General features: G+C 40.5%; 1 protein-coding gene across 4 annotated transcripts in view; it reads left to right on the forward strand.

Annotated features, from left to right (window-relative positions):
- Nucleotides 1-15181, forward strand: part of arvcfb (ARVCF delta catenin family member b) — a 274658-nt gene extending 259477 nt beyond the window's left edge. For 2 of the 4 annotated variants that reach the window (XM_085474489.1, XM_085474490.1), the window contains 7 exons: nt 1632-1824; nt 2670-2781; nt 3165-3252; nt 5488-5541; nt 7178-7269; nt 9758-9870; nt 12945-15181. In XM_085474489.1, the coding sequence (XP_085330615.1) occupies nt 1632-1824; nt 2670-2781; nt 3165-3252; nt 5488-5541; nt 7178-7269; nt 9758-9859 (641 nt within the window). In that variant the 3' untranslated portion in view covers nt 9860-9870; nt 12945-15181. The remainder of the gene's footprint in view (nt 1-1631; nt 1825-2669; nt 2782-3164; nt 3253-5487; nt 5542-7177; nt 7270-9757; nt 9871-12944) is intronic. The other 2 variants (XM_085474492.1, XM_085474491.1) reach the window with 2 other exon arrangements.
- The last annotated feature ends 411 nt before the right edge of the window (nt 15182-15592 follow it).

Consider the following 15592-nt stretch of genomic DNA (forward strand, 5'->3'; position numbering starts at 1 on the left):
AATGTGAAGCTGCTGCGCTTGAGAGTTTGTGTATTTTCATTACTCAGATTCCTACATGTCAGTGTTACAAGTGGACACTAGAGTGTAGGGATGGGTATCGTTTAGGTTTTATCCGATACCGGTGCCAAATCGGTACTTTTGAAACGGTGCCGGTGCTCAAACCGGTGCTTAAAGACTGGAGAACACAAAATTGGTCCAAAAACCTCTCATGTTCAGCTGGTTTTTTGTAAAAAGATAACAATGTTAGCCTTTTCTGCAGCTATGGGGCATATATGGTATCACTCTTGGCTGGAAGCAGTGGGAAAAAACACAAACTTTGTCCAAAACCTCTCATGTTTAGCTGTTTCCCACTTTTTCTTTGGTCATTTTAGCCTTTTTGGCCAGGGTGAAGGGAGCATCTGCCATCAAACAAGAAGACAGCCGCATGTAGCTATGATGATGTTTGCTAGTTCACCTTACATGCATTAATGTAATCACGTGGTTAGCCTACTCAACGTAAATTACACGCGAACAATATTAAGCTACTCACGCAGAGAAGAACGGCTGCTGCTGCCATCATCATCCTCATCATTTCTGCTACACTGGCAGGGCTAGGGGCCAGGACTCTACTCTTCGGGTTTTTGGGGGATGTTGCTAACTCCGGGTCCGATAACAGGCAACCCACGTACAGTAGATGTGCTCGGTGTGAGGTCTCGCAGCAAGCTATCATACGGCGCATTTCTGGGCTTTAAAAAAAAAAACGCTATGCGTCGCCAGGTGTTTCATCGGATTTGAGGTGTTACCTCCTTTGACAGTATCACAGTATCAGCTTAAAGCACTTGTTGTTGCTGAGTTTGCATATTTTGCTGTGAAATACAGCCAGACTTTTGACTGCTTCGCCTTGGGCATTTTTAATCTGTAGCTCTGCTCTAAAAGAACGCACGTACCTGGACCCGCCTACTATCCTCGGAAACGTAAAATTATTGGCTAGAAGTGTATCACAGCTCAGGAAAAAAAAAGCACCGAAATAAAGCACCGAAATGTGCGCTGCTTTTCGGTCTGGTTACTACCGTTTATGTCAGAACGGCACCGGACACCGGTACCCATCCCTACTGGAGTGTCATTAAAGAAGAACTGACATTTAAAAAAAATGTTAAAAACGAATAACACAAATGTTATTAAATGCAAGCTTTTGGACAAACTGTTCTATTCATGCAATTTTACGAGGCTCACAAGACTCAGTAGTACCTGACTTGCTAAGATGTAACATAATTTATTACTCATTTTGAAGATGTTAATTACCTCAGCCAAGGAGGTTGTGTTTTTGCATGCGTGTCATCCATCTGACTATAAGCACAACAGCTCACAAACTTTTTTTAATGAATTCTGATAAAACTTTGTAACACTGTAGAGTGGGGTCATATTAATCCATTAAAATTAGCTTTACATCCACCAAAGTCTCCGAGGTCAGCTTAATGATTTATTTTGGGAAATTTGACACAAAGCCTTAAAATTTAGAAACTTCCTAAAAAGGAAATACTGCCCAGGAAGGGAGCTGCTGGAAGTTTGTGCTCTCAGAGTGCTTTGTGTTTGACTCTTATTCTCCCTGTCACTGTCACATGGTTAACCTTAAACACTAATTCACCATATAGGAAGTTATGCCATGCGGGACTTGGTGAGCAACCTGCCCAGCGGTCAGCAGCGACCAGCCAAGAACCTGGAGGAGGACACTGTGGTGGCCATCCTCAATACCATTCACGAGATCGTCACCGACAGCTCTGAAAACGCACGCTCCCTCATCCAGGCCCAGGCCATCGAGAAATTGGTCGCCATCAATAGGACCAGGTAAGATTTTTTAAGTACAGTCGGACAAATATTGCATTGACGTTGCTCTATGACTGCGTTCCCCTTTTCTTCACTGAGTCAAACTGAAGCAGCATGCTGTTATCCATATAAGCTCTGCACGAGGTGTGGCCTTACTACTGAGACATAATTATAGTATGACCTTGTATGCAATTTCATCATGAGCCTTCATATTAGTATTCATGGAGGATGAATAATGTAACGCGTCTTGTGACGGCGCGAGCCACTGCCCACCTCACATTAATAAACAGGCTTTCAGAAGTTGAGGCCGTTCTTACAGTGGGTGTCTCAGTTGTACTCAGCAACTAGTAGCGAAAATTAAGATATTCAGGCTAATATTTTCAAGAGGTGTCTTATATAACCACATTGTTACTCACTGCAAATAAAGGCGTGTTAGAGCCGCACCACATTTTAAATGCAGTTTTCAAAGGCCCGTCCTTGTGCGGTGATCATCCAGAGTCACTTTAACAAGCATGAATATACATAGTTTATTCACAAACCAAATAGCTAGTGTTTCCTCTCAGCCTCATGAGATTAGCTTTCTTTGAAGTGAGCCCCCTCCCTCGCACCCACATATAATTAATACTGGTGGCTCAGAGGTAGCTAATGAAAGGCAATGTGTATTCATCTGGCTGTGAATTAAAAACTAGACCCTGAAACTGCCCGGAGAACTCAAAAGTCTTTGAATGAAGAGATTGATTGCAGCGGTGCCTCGCCAGCATGCCCAGCTGTTACAGTTTTGTGATTACGTGAGGTTACTGACGTTAATTGATCTAGTTACTTCTTCTACTAATTTCCTCCTTTTTGGATGGGGGGGGCCTCTTCAGCCAATCAGCACGTGAAACGAAGGCAGCGTCCCATGTGCTGCAGACAGTGTGGAGTTATAAGGAGCTGAGGAACGCGTTGGCCAAGGACGGGTGGAACAAAAGCCACTTCCAGGTATGGAACCAAAGTCGTCCTTTACAAATAATGTCAATCCAGAGTGTTGTTATTGTTCGCTCAGAAGGTTGAAAGAATGTTTTGTAAGCAGCTTCATTCAAATAGTTTTGAGAGTGGCTCGGTTTTCTGTTCCTGACATTGTAAAATAATTTCCAATAAATCTCCACCGACTAAAATTTGAATCAAGCTGTTACCAATATCATGTTTACATCATCGAGACAACATAATTAATTTCTGATACTTATCTCGTAAAATGTTATGAATTGTTATGCGTTCAGTTCGTACCCCACATTAGGTGAGAAAGTTCAATCTTTCCATACTGGGAACTGTTTGATCTGTATTATGACGTTACGATGTGCTTCCTGCTCCCTCTCCTCTCTCAGCTCACTGTGACGGCCACTCCTAAAGCAACCAAGAACGGCAAGCCGGGCTACGATGACACCACTCTGCCGCTGATGGAGAAGAACCAAGGTCAGTCAGCACGTGTGTGGTAGAGTGTATGCTGCTGTTTGTGTCTGTTTCGAGGACTAAAGGGGGTAGGACGAGGTCGGGGGAAAATGAAGACCACTTCAGTGACATTGTTGTGTAGCTCATTAGAAAGTAGTCCACCTAGTCACCTCATGAAGAACGAGATGAATAATGTTAGGTCTCTTGTCACATGTGTAATCCTCAAAAATCTAAGATCAAAATAAAGACAGTAGCTACATCCTTTTTTAGTGTTTCATGTGTGCAGTAACTACTCCATATGACCTCCATATGTTTTGTTTTTTTAATTTAAGGTCCTCGCACCCTTTTGTCAAGTTGCTGATTTTCTTTTCACTGTTCTGTCAACCTCGAGGAGCGAATGATAAATCTCTGTCTCTTCAAGTTGTCAAGTTATGTTTTATACCCATCCAATGGGAACAGTCTCATTAGCTGCAGATGTTTTAATTTGCTCCCCATTATATGGGATGAATTACCCGTCCAGTGGGAACAAGCCATCAGACTGATGATAAAAGGTGCCCCCCCCCCATTTTCAAGAACTCCAAAACTGAAAGTGAGCTCACTGTCATGCTGACCATGAATTTACTCTCAGTTAGTAGTCGTGGCAGATTAGCAGATAGAAGTCCCAGACCTTAACCTTCTAAGACCCGAACTCTGTCACGGCATGCTTTTTTAATTTCTCTTTGCTATTTGGGCTGATTGGGACCTGAGCCATGTAAAAACAAAGAGTTATGTGAATTTTTTTTTTTACCTGATTTTTGTTCCTGAGAAAAATAAGATCCACATATGAGGACATTCGCTTTAAATTTCGATAGAACAGTGGCAGTATGATGTCCTCATAAGTGGATATCTGGCCCTTGCAGAGCAAAATTAGGGATTTTGGTCTAGACAACCCAAAATGGGATGTCCACATATGTGGACGCCAGGTCCTAGGAGGTTAACAGCTAACGGCTTCGTTGATACCAATAATAGGTAGTACTAATTAGGATGCTTTGACATGGTTATATTTAGTGCAAATCTCCAGGCCGCTTTGCAACCCATCTCCTTTTTAAAAAATGTGCATATTCACACTAAGCTGTTTCATGCGAAGACCTTAATATTTTAAAATACACTAAGGTTGATCAGTTCAATTTAAAAACAAAAAAAGAAGAAGAAAAAAAAGCAATAAGTACAAACATCAGCTGGATAGTGTAGATTCTGTCCTTTGTTATACAAAATGAGCTACTGGACTATTTTTTGCCATGGATGAATACACACGTGCTGTCATTTTTGGTAGCAGGAGTCCCATGTTTACTACACTGAAGGAAAATATTATCCAGGTAACTTCTTAATAACATGGTTTAGTTTTGTTTTAGTTTTTCTTTTTGGGGGGGGGGGGGGTCACTGGATTTTTATAACATTGTCACTATTTAAGTCTGCATACCCAAATTACAGCACAGCATTAGCACAACATGTTTATTGGTGGACATTTACATAGAGTAACCCTACCGCTGGAGTCCTCAAAGCAGGTTCAAACCAAGTGCTAATGATTACTGGAGCAAGCATCTGACTCAGTGTGTGTTACTTGTTGGGGACATGTATGCTTTTTCCCCGCCTCATGGCTATATTGAAGCGCAGTGTTTGCACATTGCTACTACTTTCATCCTGCTCATGGTGACGCTTTGGTGTGAAATGTCGCAGTAATGCTTTTGTCCATAGCGGTTAAAAAATAAAGCACATAAAATGGTAACTACAACTTCAGAAAGCATACTGCTGCTGTTAACAAAAACCTTGGTCCAAAAAAACATTAATAAAGAATTTTAAAAAGTTAAGAGCTGGATTTATAGAGACTGAGTTTTTGACTGGCGTAATGGTGTCAGGGATAAAGAAAATGTCCTCAACTTTAAGCCAGCGTGTATGGCTGCATCTGCAAGGTGCTGCGATAGAGGTTTTCTGTAACAGCAGTGTATATAAGGGGGTGGGAAGGGGACTTGTGAAGAATGTTGGCCCAACAACAAACATCTCATTGACAGAGGAGTCAGCAGCATAGCAGCAGTTTTTTTTCTTTATTTTTGCATCCATACATTCATATGAATCGCGGCACTCATGTCTGCCCACTCTCAGTTTGCATTATTCAATCACTGGCCGAGAACCATCGCCCTGAAAAGCAGCATCAGCATTGGCTCAGTGACTCAGTTTGTGTGTGTGCTGCTTTTGTACAAATGGCCTATGAATGCTTTTCAGGCACCAGGAAATGTGGCAGTGGTGATATGATACCTATGGATGAGCTGGGCCCAGGTAAGAGCCAGACTGCATGATAGTCCTTAGCCAAGGAAGAGCTAGTTCTCCTGTGATCTCACTCCAGAGTCCAATCCTCTGATTTGACGTCAAAGATATTTTTTTAATCTGAAAATTCGCCCACTAAATCCTCTCAACTTTGTATGATTGCTTTGGACCGAGCTTCAGACATGATGCTTTTTGATGCTGTATGCACGACCCCTCTCTTGACAAGATGTTTGTACAAAGCTGGGCCTGTATCACAAGCTCAACACCAAAGGATTTGGGTTGTTCTCTTACTACTTAATGAATATACTTTTAGAATATCACAGGATAGATTCTCCACCGTGCTTCCTTTAAAGAGCAGATTTTAAAGATGTAATTTGCAACTTTGACTATTTTGTAGCTCTCTCCTGTATTCATTTGTGATCGCTGATGGTCAGAGAATAAGATTATTTTTTACAAATAGGATGGTTGCATCAGGACGGGCATCCGGCATAAAATCTGTGCCATATCAAATATGCTCATCTTTCCACTGTGGGGGACCCCTTGGGAAATAAGAGAGCAACAGAAAGTGCCTTTGAGTCCGTGTTATTGAATGCTGGTGTTCCTTATAAGGCAACTCACAAACCGACAGAGGAGTTGTGCAGATATTTAAATCAGGACTACATATTCTCTTACCTCAAAGCAGAATTTGAGACTTATTTATGATGGTTTCTGTGCTGACTTTTAATCAGGAGGAGTGCTTCTCCTGATTGAAGAAGGTAGAACTCAGAACCCTCGGCACATCAGGGTGACACCCCCCGAAAAATCTAAATAAATTACACAAAACATTTTTAAGCAATAAATAAAAAAATAAAAAAATGATGGTATTTAAAACTCAAATGCACATTTTTACCTCATCACAAGCATTTACTGAACTTAGTTAGATGGTTTAAGCGAAATGCTTGACACTTTAAAAACAGCATTACCCCTAGAAGTGACATCCTCTACTCTGAGACTTGATAAATAAAATGCCCCAGGCTACAGAATGCATAAAACACATTTAAAGGCCTGTTCTAAGGACACGCTTAATATCTCACTTGCTTGATGTGTTTTGTTTGAGACGCACTGAGGGTAAGTAACACGAGTACTGGCAGGTTTATAGGAGCAGAAACTGCTTTCACACGTGCACTGCAGCTCTGACCTTTTCTAGGACTTTCCCAGCAGAGGTGCACGTGAGAATGCAAATGTCTGACAGAGTCACATCAGGCATTAGCTAGCTCCCTAGCACTAGTCTGTGTGATGTCGGGTTGCAGTCGTGTGCACATCGTGCTGTTAATATTCCAGTGCATTCACCTCCAGCAGGTGGGCGTCATGTGTCCTGTCTTCTACACGTTGCTCCAGCACCTCCCTCACCTAAATCACATGGAGTGCTTTCTTTTAAGCGTGTCTTACACGTGAGAAAGGACTCACTGTAGAATTTAAATTATCTAAAGTTCATGTGTGAAAGAGGCTTGAGAATTTGGAGGCACGTGTAGTCTCCTCTTCTTTCCTGGCACTCAGAAAAGCTGCCTCTTCACACAGTTTAAAATACATTTCTAAACTATTTGTCTCAGTTCAATGATAATCAGGGAAACAGAGGAATTATCTGACAATTGTTCTCTGACCTCATTAGATGGTTACTCTACCATTGACCAGAGGGACAAAGACTGCAAATACAAGACCGGCGACGGTTCGGTGGACCTGACAGAACGGGAACCATTAAAGGTATGGACAGAGCTCTTCTGATCTCCTGGGGGAACAGGGAATAGACAACGAGATAATGATGCCTCATTGAAATATCATCACGTCCTCTTCGTCTCTCTCTCTCTTTTTGTTTTCAATGGTGGTCCTCATTAGAGGCTGTTAATCCTATCGATTCTTTAAAGAGGCTGGAAGTTGTCGTTCTCTGCTAATAGTGCCACCGCAGCTGAGCGCTGTGGACAGCCTCAGATCTGTGAGCTAGCAGTTAATTGAGTGTAAGCATTTGGAGTCTGTAAAGTAATTAATCTGAGACTGATTAAAAGAACCGCCAACAAGTGCTCCTTGTGGAGACAACCCTTGCCTTGGCGATGAACAGACCGCCGTGTTATCGAATGGTCGTCTGCTGATTATACACACACATCACACAACAGCGTGTTAAGCTGATCGGCAATCCAGCCTCAAAGCAGAGTCACGGGCTAGTGGCCTCAGAGGATGATTTTCAAGTACTTTACGCTGTTTATTTTTCATCTTCGTTAACACAATATGGACGGGATTAGCCCTCGAGGCTCAAAAATGAATGATTCAGCTTAGATGTTTGATGTATTTTCACATATTTGTTTCTCCAAAAGTAGCACGTGATTATATTTTGGTGTTAAAGTGATTTAAATTTACCTTTCAGATTAAAATATGTAGTTTTGTTGTTTTTATCTAAAGTCCAACTAGAATATTAGCTTGATATTTGCGTGAAGTGGGTAGCAGTATCATAGTTTAAGGTGCATAAAATTACAATGTAGCTACTTTTCTTCATGTGTACTTAGCTGCTCCTCATTTTCTCTTTGCTGTTTAAAATTGTAGATGTTCACATTCAGCATAGCCAGACATTCAGATAATGAGCGCAGTGTACGTGTAAGTAATCCCCGTGAGCCAAAGTTTCTGGCTTCATTTCAGACAGCTTCTTCTACTCTTTGCTCTCTATAATGTCACAGAGAGATGATGTCCTTCTGACGGTCATCTCAACACATCGCTCAGGATGTGAGCACAGAAGCAACGCCGCCTACAGTTTGTTTGCAACAGGCTGCTAATAAAAAAAGAGGTTAAAGGGCACCTAGGTCCATTGTGAGATCATAAACTATATTTTTACAGTACTGGTATTTTAAGCAGTACTACAAACATGGCCTCAGACTTGGTGACCTGCCTGTTATGCCAGTACCAAACACCCGCCTGTTAGCATTAGCTATCATAAACTACCTGTAAGCTATTGTAAGGCAAATTTGTTGGATTGAGCATGGGCGCATGTTCTTTCTTACAGAGTAAACTTTATTTTTTTTATTATTATTCTTTTCTTTGTTATTTATTTGTTATATAGGTTTAAAGTTGGGCCTTGCATTCTGTGTTATCTTATCTGAGGACTAAAATGTTTCTTAAAATGTATGTTCATATTCAGGACGTCACTGTAATGGGGAAAAGCAATGTTTCTCTGCTCTCTGTGGCTGAAGTTTTCAAATTATCCCACCTCCTATTCTCGGATGTGTTCAGTGTAGCACGTATAATCACACACGTATAATCACTATGTCAAGTTGTCTGAAAGTTTCCTGTCAGTTTTAAGTTATTTTGTGGGCTCTTAGATCGATATTTGGTCACTTAATATATTGGCCAATATTTACAGACACACAAAATGTAAACAAATTTCTCTAACATTTATTAAATGTAGTTGTTTTGGAGTTCTTAAGAGAATGACAATCTAGTGTAAAAATAATCTTGTTTTGGGCGTTCCAGCAGGAAAGTTGTGCTGGACTCCAGGCTCTACCATCACCTCTGATTTAAACAGATTTTTCCCTACACTGACATTATTTAAATGAGTTAAAACCAAAGTTTTAAGAATATAGGTGTCAAGTCCTGACTAACGACACCATTATTGCTAGTAGTGGTGGACATACCGTGGGCAAATAATAGGACCGATCACAGTTTGGGTTTCAGGCTTTTCAGCTGAGTGAACAAAGTAAAGCCAAACTTCTCATTCATTCAGAAGGCAGAATAACAACAATAAGTGTAGCAGCTTCTGAAGTATATTTCAGTGACAACTATATTTAGGCTAACTAGAGCTAAAGATATAGTGTCACATCTTAAAAGCACAAACACTTTATTCAGCTCAGAAGGCAGCGGTAATCACAGCAAACAGTTGTTTGTCTTCAGAGTGTACAGGCCTGCTAGCATCGCTCCAAAGCTGTCTTTTAAGTCTGCTGCCTGTACTTCCCAGAGGTGTTCAGCCCGCTTTGAATGCAACTTGGCTACCAAAACGCGCTCTCTTCCCTCTTTCTTTTGCATGTTCTGGTTCGCTGTTTTGTAATCAACCCGAGTTCTTTCCAAGCTTTCCTTAAGGCAGGGAACTAACACCGGCTTCTCTGATCTTGGATGCATGTGTATTTAAGCAGGAGTGTACATGTGAAATGTATTGACCTCTTTTTATGTTTGACTGTGTTTTGTTTTTTAACCCGTGCTCCTTTGGCTACAGAATGACACAAATAGGAAACACTATATCAGGAGTAACAGGCCTGCAGTCAGTCTGGTGGACGCTTGTGATGTTAAGCCCCAGCCTGTTGACTCCTGGGTCTAAATGCATGCATGGTAGGTCTGAAAAATTGAAATCGCAAACAGGAGAAACTCCTCGCACCTTTCATGTTGCATCCTTTTCATCCTCCGCCTGCTCCTCATTTCTGCCTGTTTTCCTCTCACCCTCACACTTTGTCATGTAGACTTGCTGTCACCCTGCACCCAGATCAGTCAGGTGGAGAAATCACCTCTTTCTTTGCATAGAAATTACATTGTAAACAACTTTTGAGGATTTGTTTTGCGTAGAATTTGAAAGTGCAAGAAAACAAATGGTTAATATTTAAACCTCCCCCAAAAAACTTCTACTCTCTGTATCACATAAAAAGAAGGGTGGTGCTGGTCCTCTGTTCACAATTCAGCACCACCCGTCTCATTCAAATGTAGACCTATCCTCACTCATTGCTTCCCCCTGACAGTCTTTGCTGAAATTGGCAGCAAATGATGAAGGGGAATCATTCTTCTGCACTCTTGAGAGATCCTCCAGGGACTCTGTTTTGCCTTAATGAAAAGCAGCACGGAAAAAGAAAAAGATACACACACACACACATACTATGTCTGCAGTTGTCGTACACGACATATCTCGGGTCAAAGCGAGACGATTTCAGATAAAGAACTCATGCAAGTTGATAAGCTGATGGCAGAAATCAGTGTGTATAATATGCAGGAACCCACACAAGTTTGCACTCCCATATATTGTGTTTGGAGAGGAGACACGATTCCGAGTGCATATATTTTAAGATCTGAAGTAGATGATTTGAAAGTTTTGTGTTTAAATTTCTGGTATGAGTGATTTCAAATAGGCTTATGTAACTTAGATTATCATATTGTGTGTAAGTTACAGAAAGAAACTTTTCTGTGGTTGAGAGAGAATCAAACACATCTCTACTACTGTTTGTTTAAATGCTGTTTTTCACCATTAGAGATAAACGTTTATTAGAAGCCTCTCTAAACAGTCATGTACCGTACATTAGTAGCATCCTTAAACATGGATGCTTGGTTAGGACCTGTAGGTGTCACACTGTAACACAACCGATACCCAGTTTTTGTTTTGTTTGTTTTTTTGTCAGTGTGCTGCCAAAAGTGCTCTGCTGGTGTCGTCACCGTCACAGAACGCAAAACTGAAATCCAACAACAGGAAAGGCTCAGACAAAATAACACTTTTACAAAAAACTGTCCCAGACACCACTTAAAGTCTTCTGCTTAGAGTTTGTGTGATCGTACCAGCTGCCACCCAGCCTGTCTCCTAAAGCAGATGTTACTTGGTTGTTTGTTTTCCTTGTAAAGCAAAATAGAGGACACAAATGTCAGGAAATGACACTCTAGGCATACCCAGTTCATTAAATGTGCTGGGTAGAAGAAGCAGTTCCTCATCCAAGAAATCGTATGAAACAACTTGGGTGTGTTTTGTGTGCATTTACTAGTTACAGTACATTAGCAACAGTTTTCTTTAGAGTGTGATTGACCATTTAAGCTGATCTGGGTGAGCTTCAGTAACTGCCTCACTGCTGTCGTCCTGTCCTCTGCCAGAATCCTCATGTCAGACCTCACTGCCTTTTTCGTTGACAGCATTTTATCTCAGTCATGTTCATCACTGGCCATTCAGTTCTTTCATCTCCATCCAACGTACTGTCGTAGGAAATACTTCAAAGGCTAGATCTTAGATAGAATGGTATGGTTTTTGGTATTTGTTGTAATTTCCAGCTACAGGTAATGATAAGGATGAATCATCAGGTGAGTCGTCTTCACTTCATTTAGCGCACGCAGGATTTCACACAGCACATTAAGCATCTGTTTTGCTGTCTCTCGCCTCCATTCTCCATCTGGATTGACATGATTGACGCTTTAAGAGTGACACAATTTTTCAAGTGCTGTGATAATGCCATATGATTGCTGACAAGAAAGAGATTCAAATTGGCATTCACAACTTTTAATAGTAACATGCTGTTTCAACGCTGAGAAAATCTGTTTTGGTGTGATATTTTTAAGGAAATGGCTGGTGATATTTTTTTGTCTTGTTGTCCCACTGATGTCCCTGCACAGTACACTAGCAGCTGAGATAGATGCATGCACACATTTGCTATTTACTGCTATGTGTTATATAAGACACATCCATCCAGGGACAGTGACAGAAGACAATGTCATGTCCTCTAAATACTTAAATACTAAATACTAGGATATAAAAGTATGCCACAGGATTAAGGATGCACCTGGTGAGTAATTTCTTAGTAGACTAACCTTAGAAAATTAGACAGCCCAACTAGTCTAAAACTAAGAAACACTCAAATATTAACTTAAATTTGAGAAACGTTTAATGGAAAATGTCAAAAACTAATAACAAAGCCATTTTACAATAATGAATCATGCTGCTTAACTGTGTAGCACCTTGCATCCTGCATTATCAATATTACACGTTATTCTCTAGACAGACAGTGAAGAAGAAAAAAACACTTAAACCGATGTTAAATATGGTGTGAAAGGAGTAGCAACTCTACTCTAAGGGAGAGCCCATCCATCTTTTGGAGAAAGCGATCAGTAGTGTTAACAAAGAGATGAGGCCTGGATTAACAGATTTATCGTGTTTCTCTACAGCATTGTGCCATCTGCTGGCAGATGGCTGCTTAACATTTGGTACACAATAATTTATGGCATTGGCCTCAATTAAAATTTTTAACAATTACATTAAATTACTAGTAAGTCTGGTACAGACTAGTGACAACAGCGACAATTCACGAACTCGCACAAAATCTGTCTAGCAGCTAGATTGTGCCTGGAGCATATGGAGTTCAGTAGCTTCCACTTATGAGTGGAAACTATTTTGTAAGAGCAGAAATACTAAACCAAAAAATTGAGCAGGGAATTATTTTAAATGAAAAAAAGACAAAATTTTAGTTTTTGTCTTTTAATGGGCTCTACAGACAAGAGTGCGAATATGAAATGTTTCCAGCCATGTCCTTTAAATAATTTAAAATTGAAGTATTCAGATTTTTATCACTGATAATGTTTTTTTTGGAGGGGGGGGGCATTTTGTACTGAAGCTCATCATTTACTGTTGCTTTAAACTGATTGTCTCTCTTGTCCATGTGCTTCAGGCTTAAAATAGCAACTCTGTGACGCTAGAAGAGGATCTCCCATATCACCACTGCCATTTCACATGGAACTCATCTTTGGAGTTGGACTTTGTACAGAAAAAGGGGATTTCACAAAAAAATTACGATCACAACGGCAACTACCCAGCAGCAGCCAGCATTCAGTCATGCTTTTCAGAGAAAATTTAAAAAAGAAAAAGAGACTACTCCTACTACTTTGTCATATCAACATTCCCACTGGACATCATGTGAGTTTTACAGTTCTGACTCTTGTTGAGCACAACCAGTGACAAAAAACAGACCGAGACCAATGCCGGCGGAACGATGGATATGTGATGGGGAAAGTGAAGTAAGCAAAGAAAGGAGAAATGGGATGTGTGTTGGAGAGAAACCTGATGGAGGAATAAAATGTTCTTTTATTTTAGCCTGCATCAAATTTTGTAGGTTGTGGAGAGTATCAGAGTCTGGTATTTTGATGTGATGGGTTGGAACAGATGTGTTTGAAGGTCACCGAATGTTCGTTTGATGGGATGGAAAAGGAAAGAAAGCGAGCCTAAGAAGAACTGTAGCATAGTGGCAAAACGTGTACTCCCAGCAGGACCCACCATGAACTTAAAATCCATTTGGGTTCACTGTGTTTTTTGAAGAAAAAAAAAAGTTATATAAAGTTATTTCAAAGCCTTGCTTTGATATCAAATGTGTCAAACTGGTGATTGATGTCCATTTTTATAAAGTCTGAGGAGTCTGCAAGTTCTAGTCTGGAGGAAGGCAAGTGACATAGTGAGTACACGGGATGATGTTTCTGTTTGCACTGCATCACAAAAGTAAGAGAAAATGGAAACAAAAGCAACAAAGACTTCCTGTTTAACTGTGGTCGACACAAATGAGCCAGGCGGCGTGTCGACTTTTCTTCACAGAGCCGTGATTACGTGTGTAACCACCAGGTTTGCGTAGTGATGCAGTTTCATGGTTTCCCAGCTGGTTGCTGTATGTCAATGATGTGTATTAAAGAGGATATAAGAGTTTTTGTTTATAAATGATTTGTGCTTTTGAAAAGACAGGCATAAGTTCTTTTTTGTTGGAAAGATGGATCCAAAAAGGATTTGTTTTTGTTTTTTTTGTTGTTGTTGGGTTTTATATAAATGTATATTAGGCTCAAAAGGAACAAAAGAAAAGAAAAGAAAAAGAAAAATGAAGGAGAAAATGACATTTACTGACTTCTTAGTTGTATATTAATATCACATTGTTTGGAAAGCACATCTCATTTGATAGAAGTTCATCATGTTTGTAAGCAAGAAATAACCACGTAACTTAAATGTGTGTCAGTTATCGTTACACAGCCGATCACCTATTTATATTTTGTGTTTAAAAAAAAATGTTACAGGAAAAACAAAATTTATCTGCAGTTTTCTTTATGAAGGCGATGCATCTGTGTTTGACTTCATCTCTCTGGAGGGGTCAGAGGTCACACAGCTTGATAAGAGGTGGCAGTGTTAATCAAAGTCGCGTTTCTTTCCCCAAGCAAGTACCATCGACTCTCCGACACCAGTACATCTTAAAGAGAAATATTCAGTCGTGAGCATGAAGAAAAATCTGTACAGATGTTTATATTCTATTCTTTCCAAGTGCCAGGTTTTGTTTTTTTAATTTTGTCGTCTTTTTATTTGTGTGTGACGTCATTCGGATATTAACTAAGTCCTTCGTGTGCAGGAAGAGTGTGCAGGTGGATGATTAGGTGTGGTTAGAGGCAAAACAACAACAAAAGAAGGTTGCATCCCTCTGTACAAATTCAAACATCAAGTTTGACCATATAGTATATATTTTTACAGCGTTACAGGGTGGGCAGCTGAGATGCAAGAAAAGGGCCGTGGAAGAGAATCCAATCTGAGGTTGTTTCACTCGTGCGTCATCAAGGCGAATGGCATGTGCCTGCGTTCAAGTATGACTTTTCTTTGTGACGTATGTGACTCTATGAAGCTTGCATATTTTACACAGTGTTTATAAAGATGTACGTTGTGGTAAAAATCAATGAACTACAAAACAAACAACTTATTGTATAAATTTTATTTTCACAAGTTAAAAAAGAAAACACGATAATACCCAGCATCCCTTTCGTGTGTGTGTGTCCTCAGACGTGTGTGCTGTCATTAGACCCACATGACTGTCTGTTCCTAACTGCACTACGCAGTGCCACAACCAAAGGATCTGGAGTTGTATTTACACACATTTAAAAAAAAACAGGGGGTTTAGGTTTTGTGGATGTGCTGCCCTTATGTACATTTACAAAATAAACATGGACACACACACACACACACACACTAAATCAAACAGGCCTACCTGTGTAGATATATCTGAATCAAGACCGTCAAAATAAAGTAACTGTACTACTCAGTAGCAGATGTGTTTGTACCTATCATGTGCCTTAACCTTTTCCATGGTAGATAAAGATAAGTGTTTTATATAAACTCTATTCCTCCCCTTCAGCTGTCATCTCTCCATTCCCTATGTTCACCTTCTCCTCCCCCCCTGTCAGCCCCTCTTCTCATTTTTCCCTCGACTCCGCCCATTACTTCATGGATCCTGCATCATCACCACCACCACACCCAGCCCGACCCTCACCCACTCCCAGCCCCTGAGTAGTTTAGACTGTT

Source organism: Copadichromis virginalis, linkage group LG12 (genome assembly GCF_057382275.1).
Source record: "Copadichromis virginalis isolate Kocher_CV1m ecotype Utaka linkage group LG12, C_Virginalis_male_GT1.1, whole genome shotgun sequence".
In the NCBI taxonomy this organism is placed as follows: Eukaryota; Metazoa; Chordata; class Actinopteri; order Cichliformes; family Cichlidae; genus Copadichromis; species Copadichromis virginalis.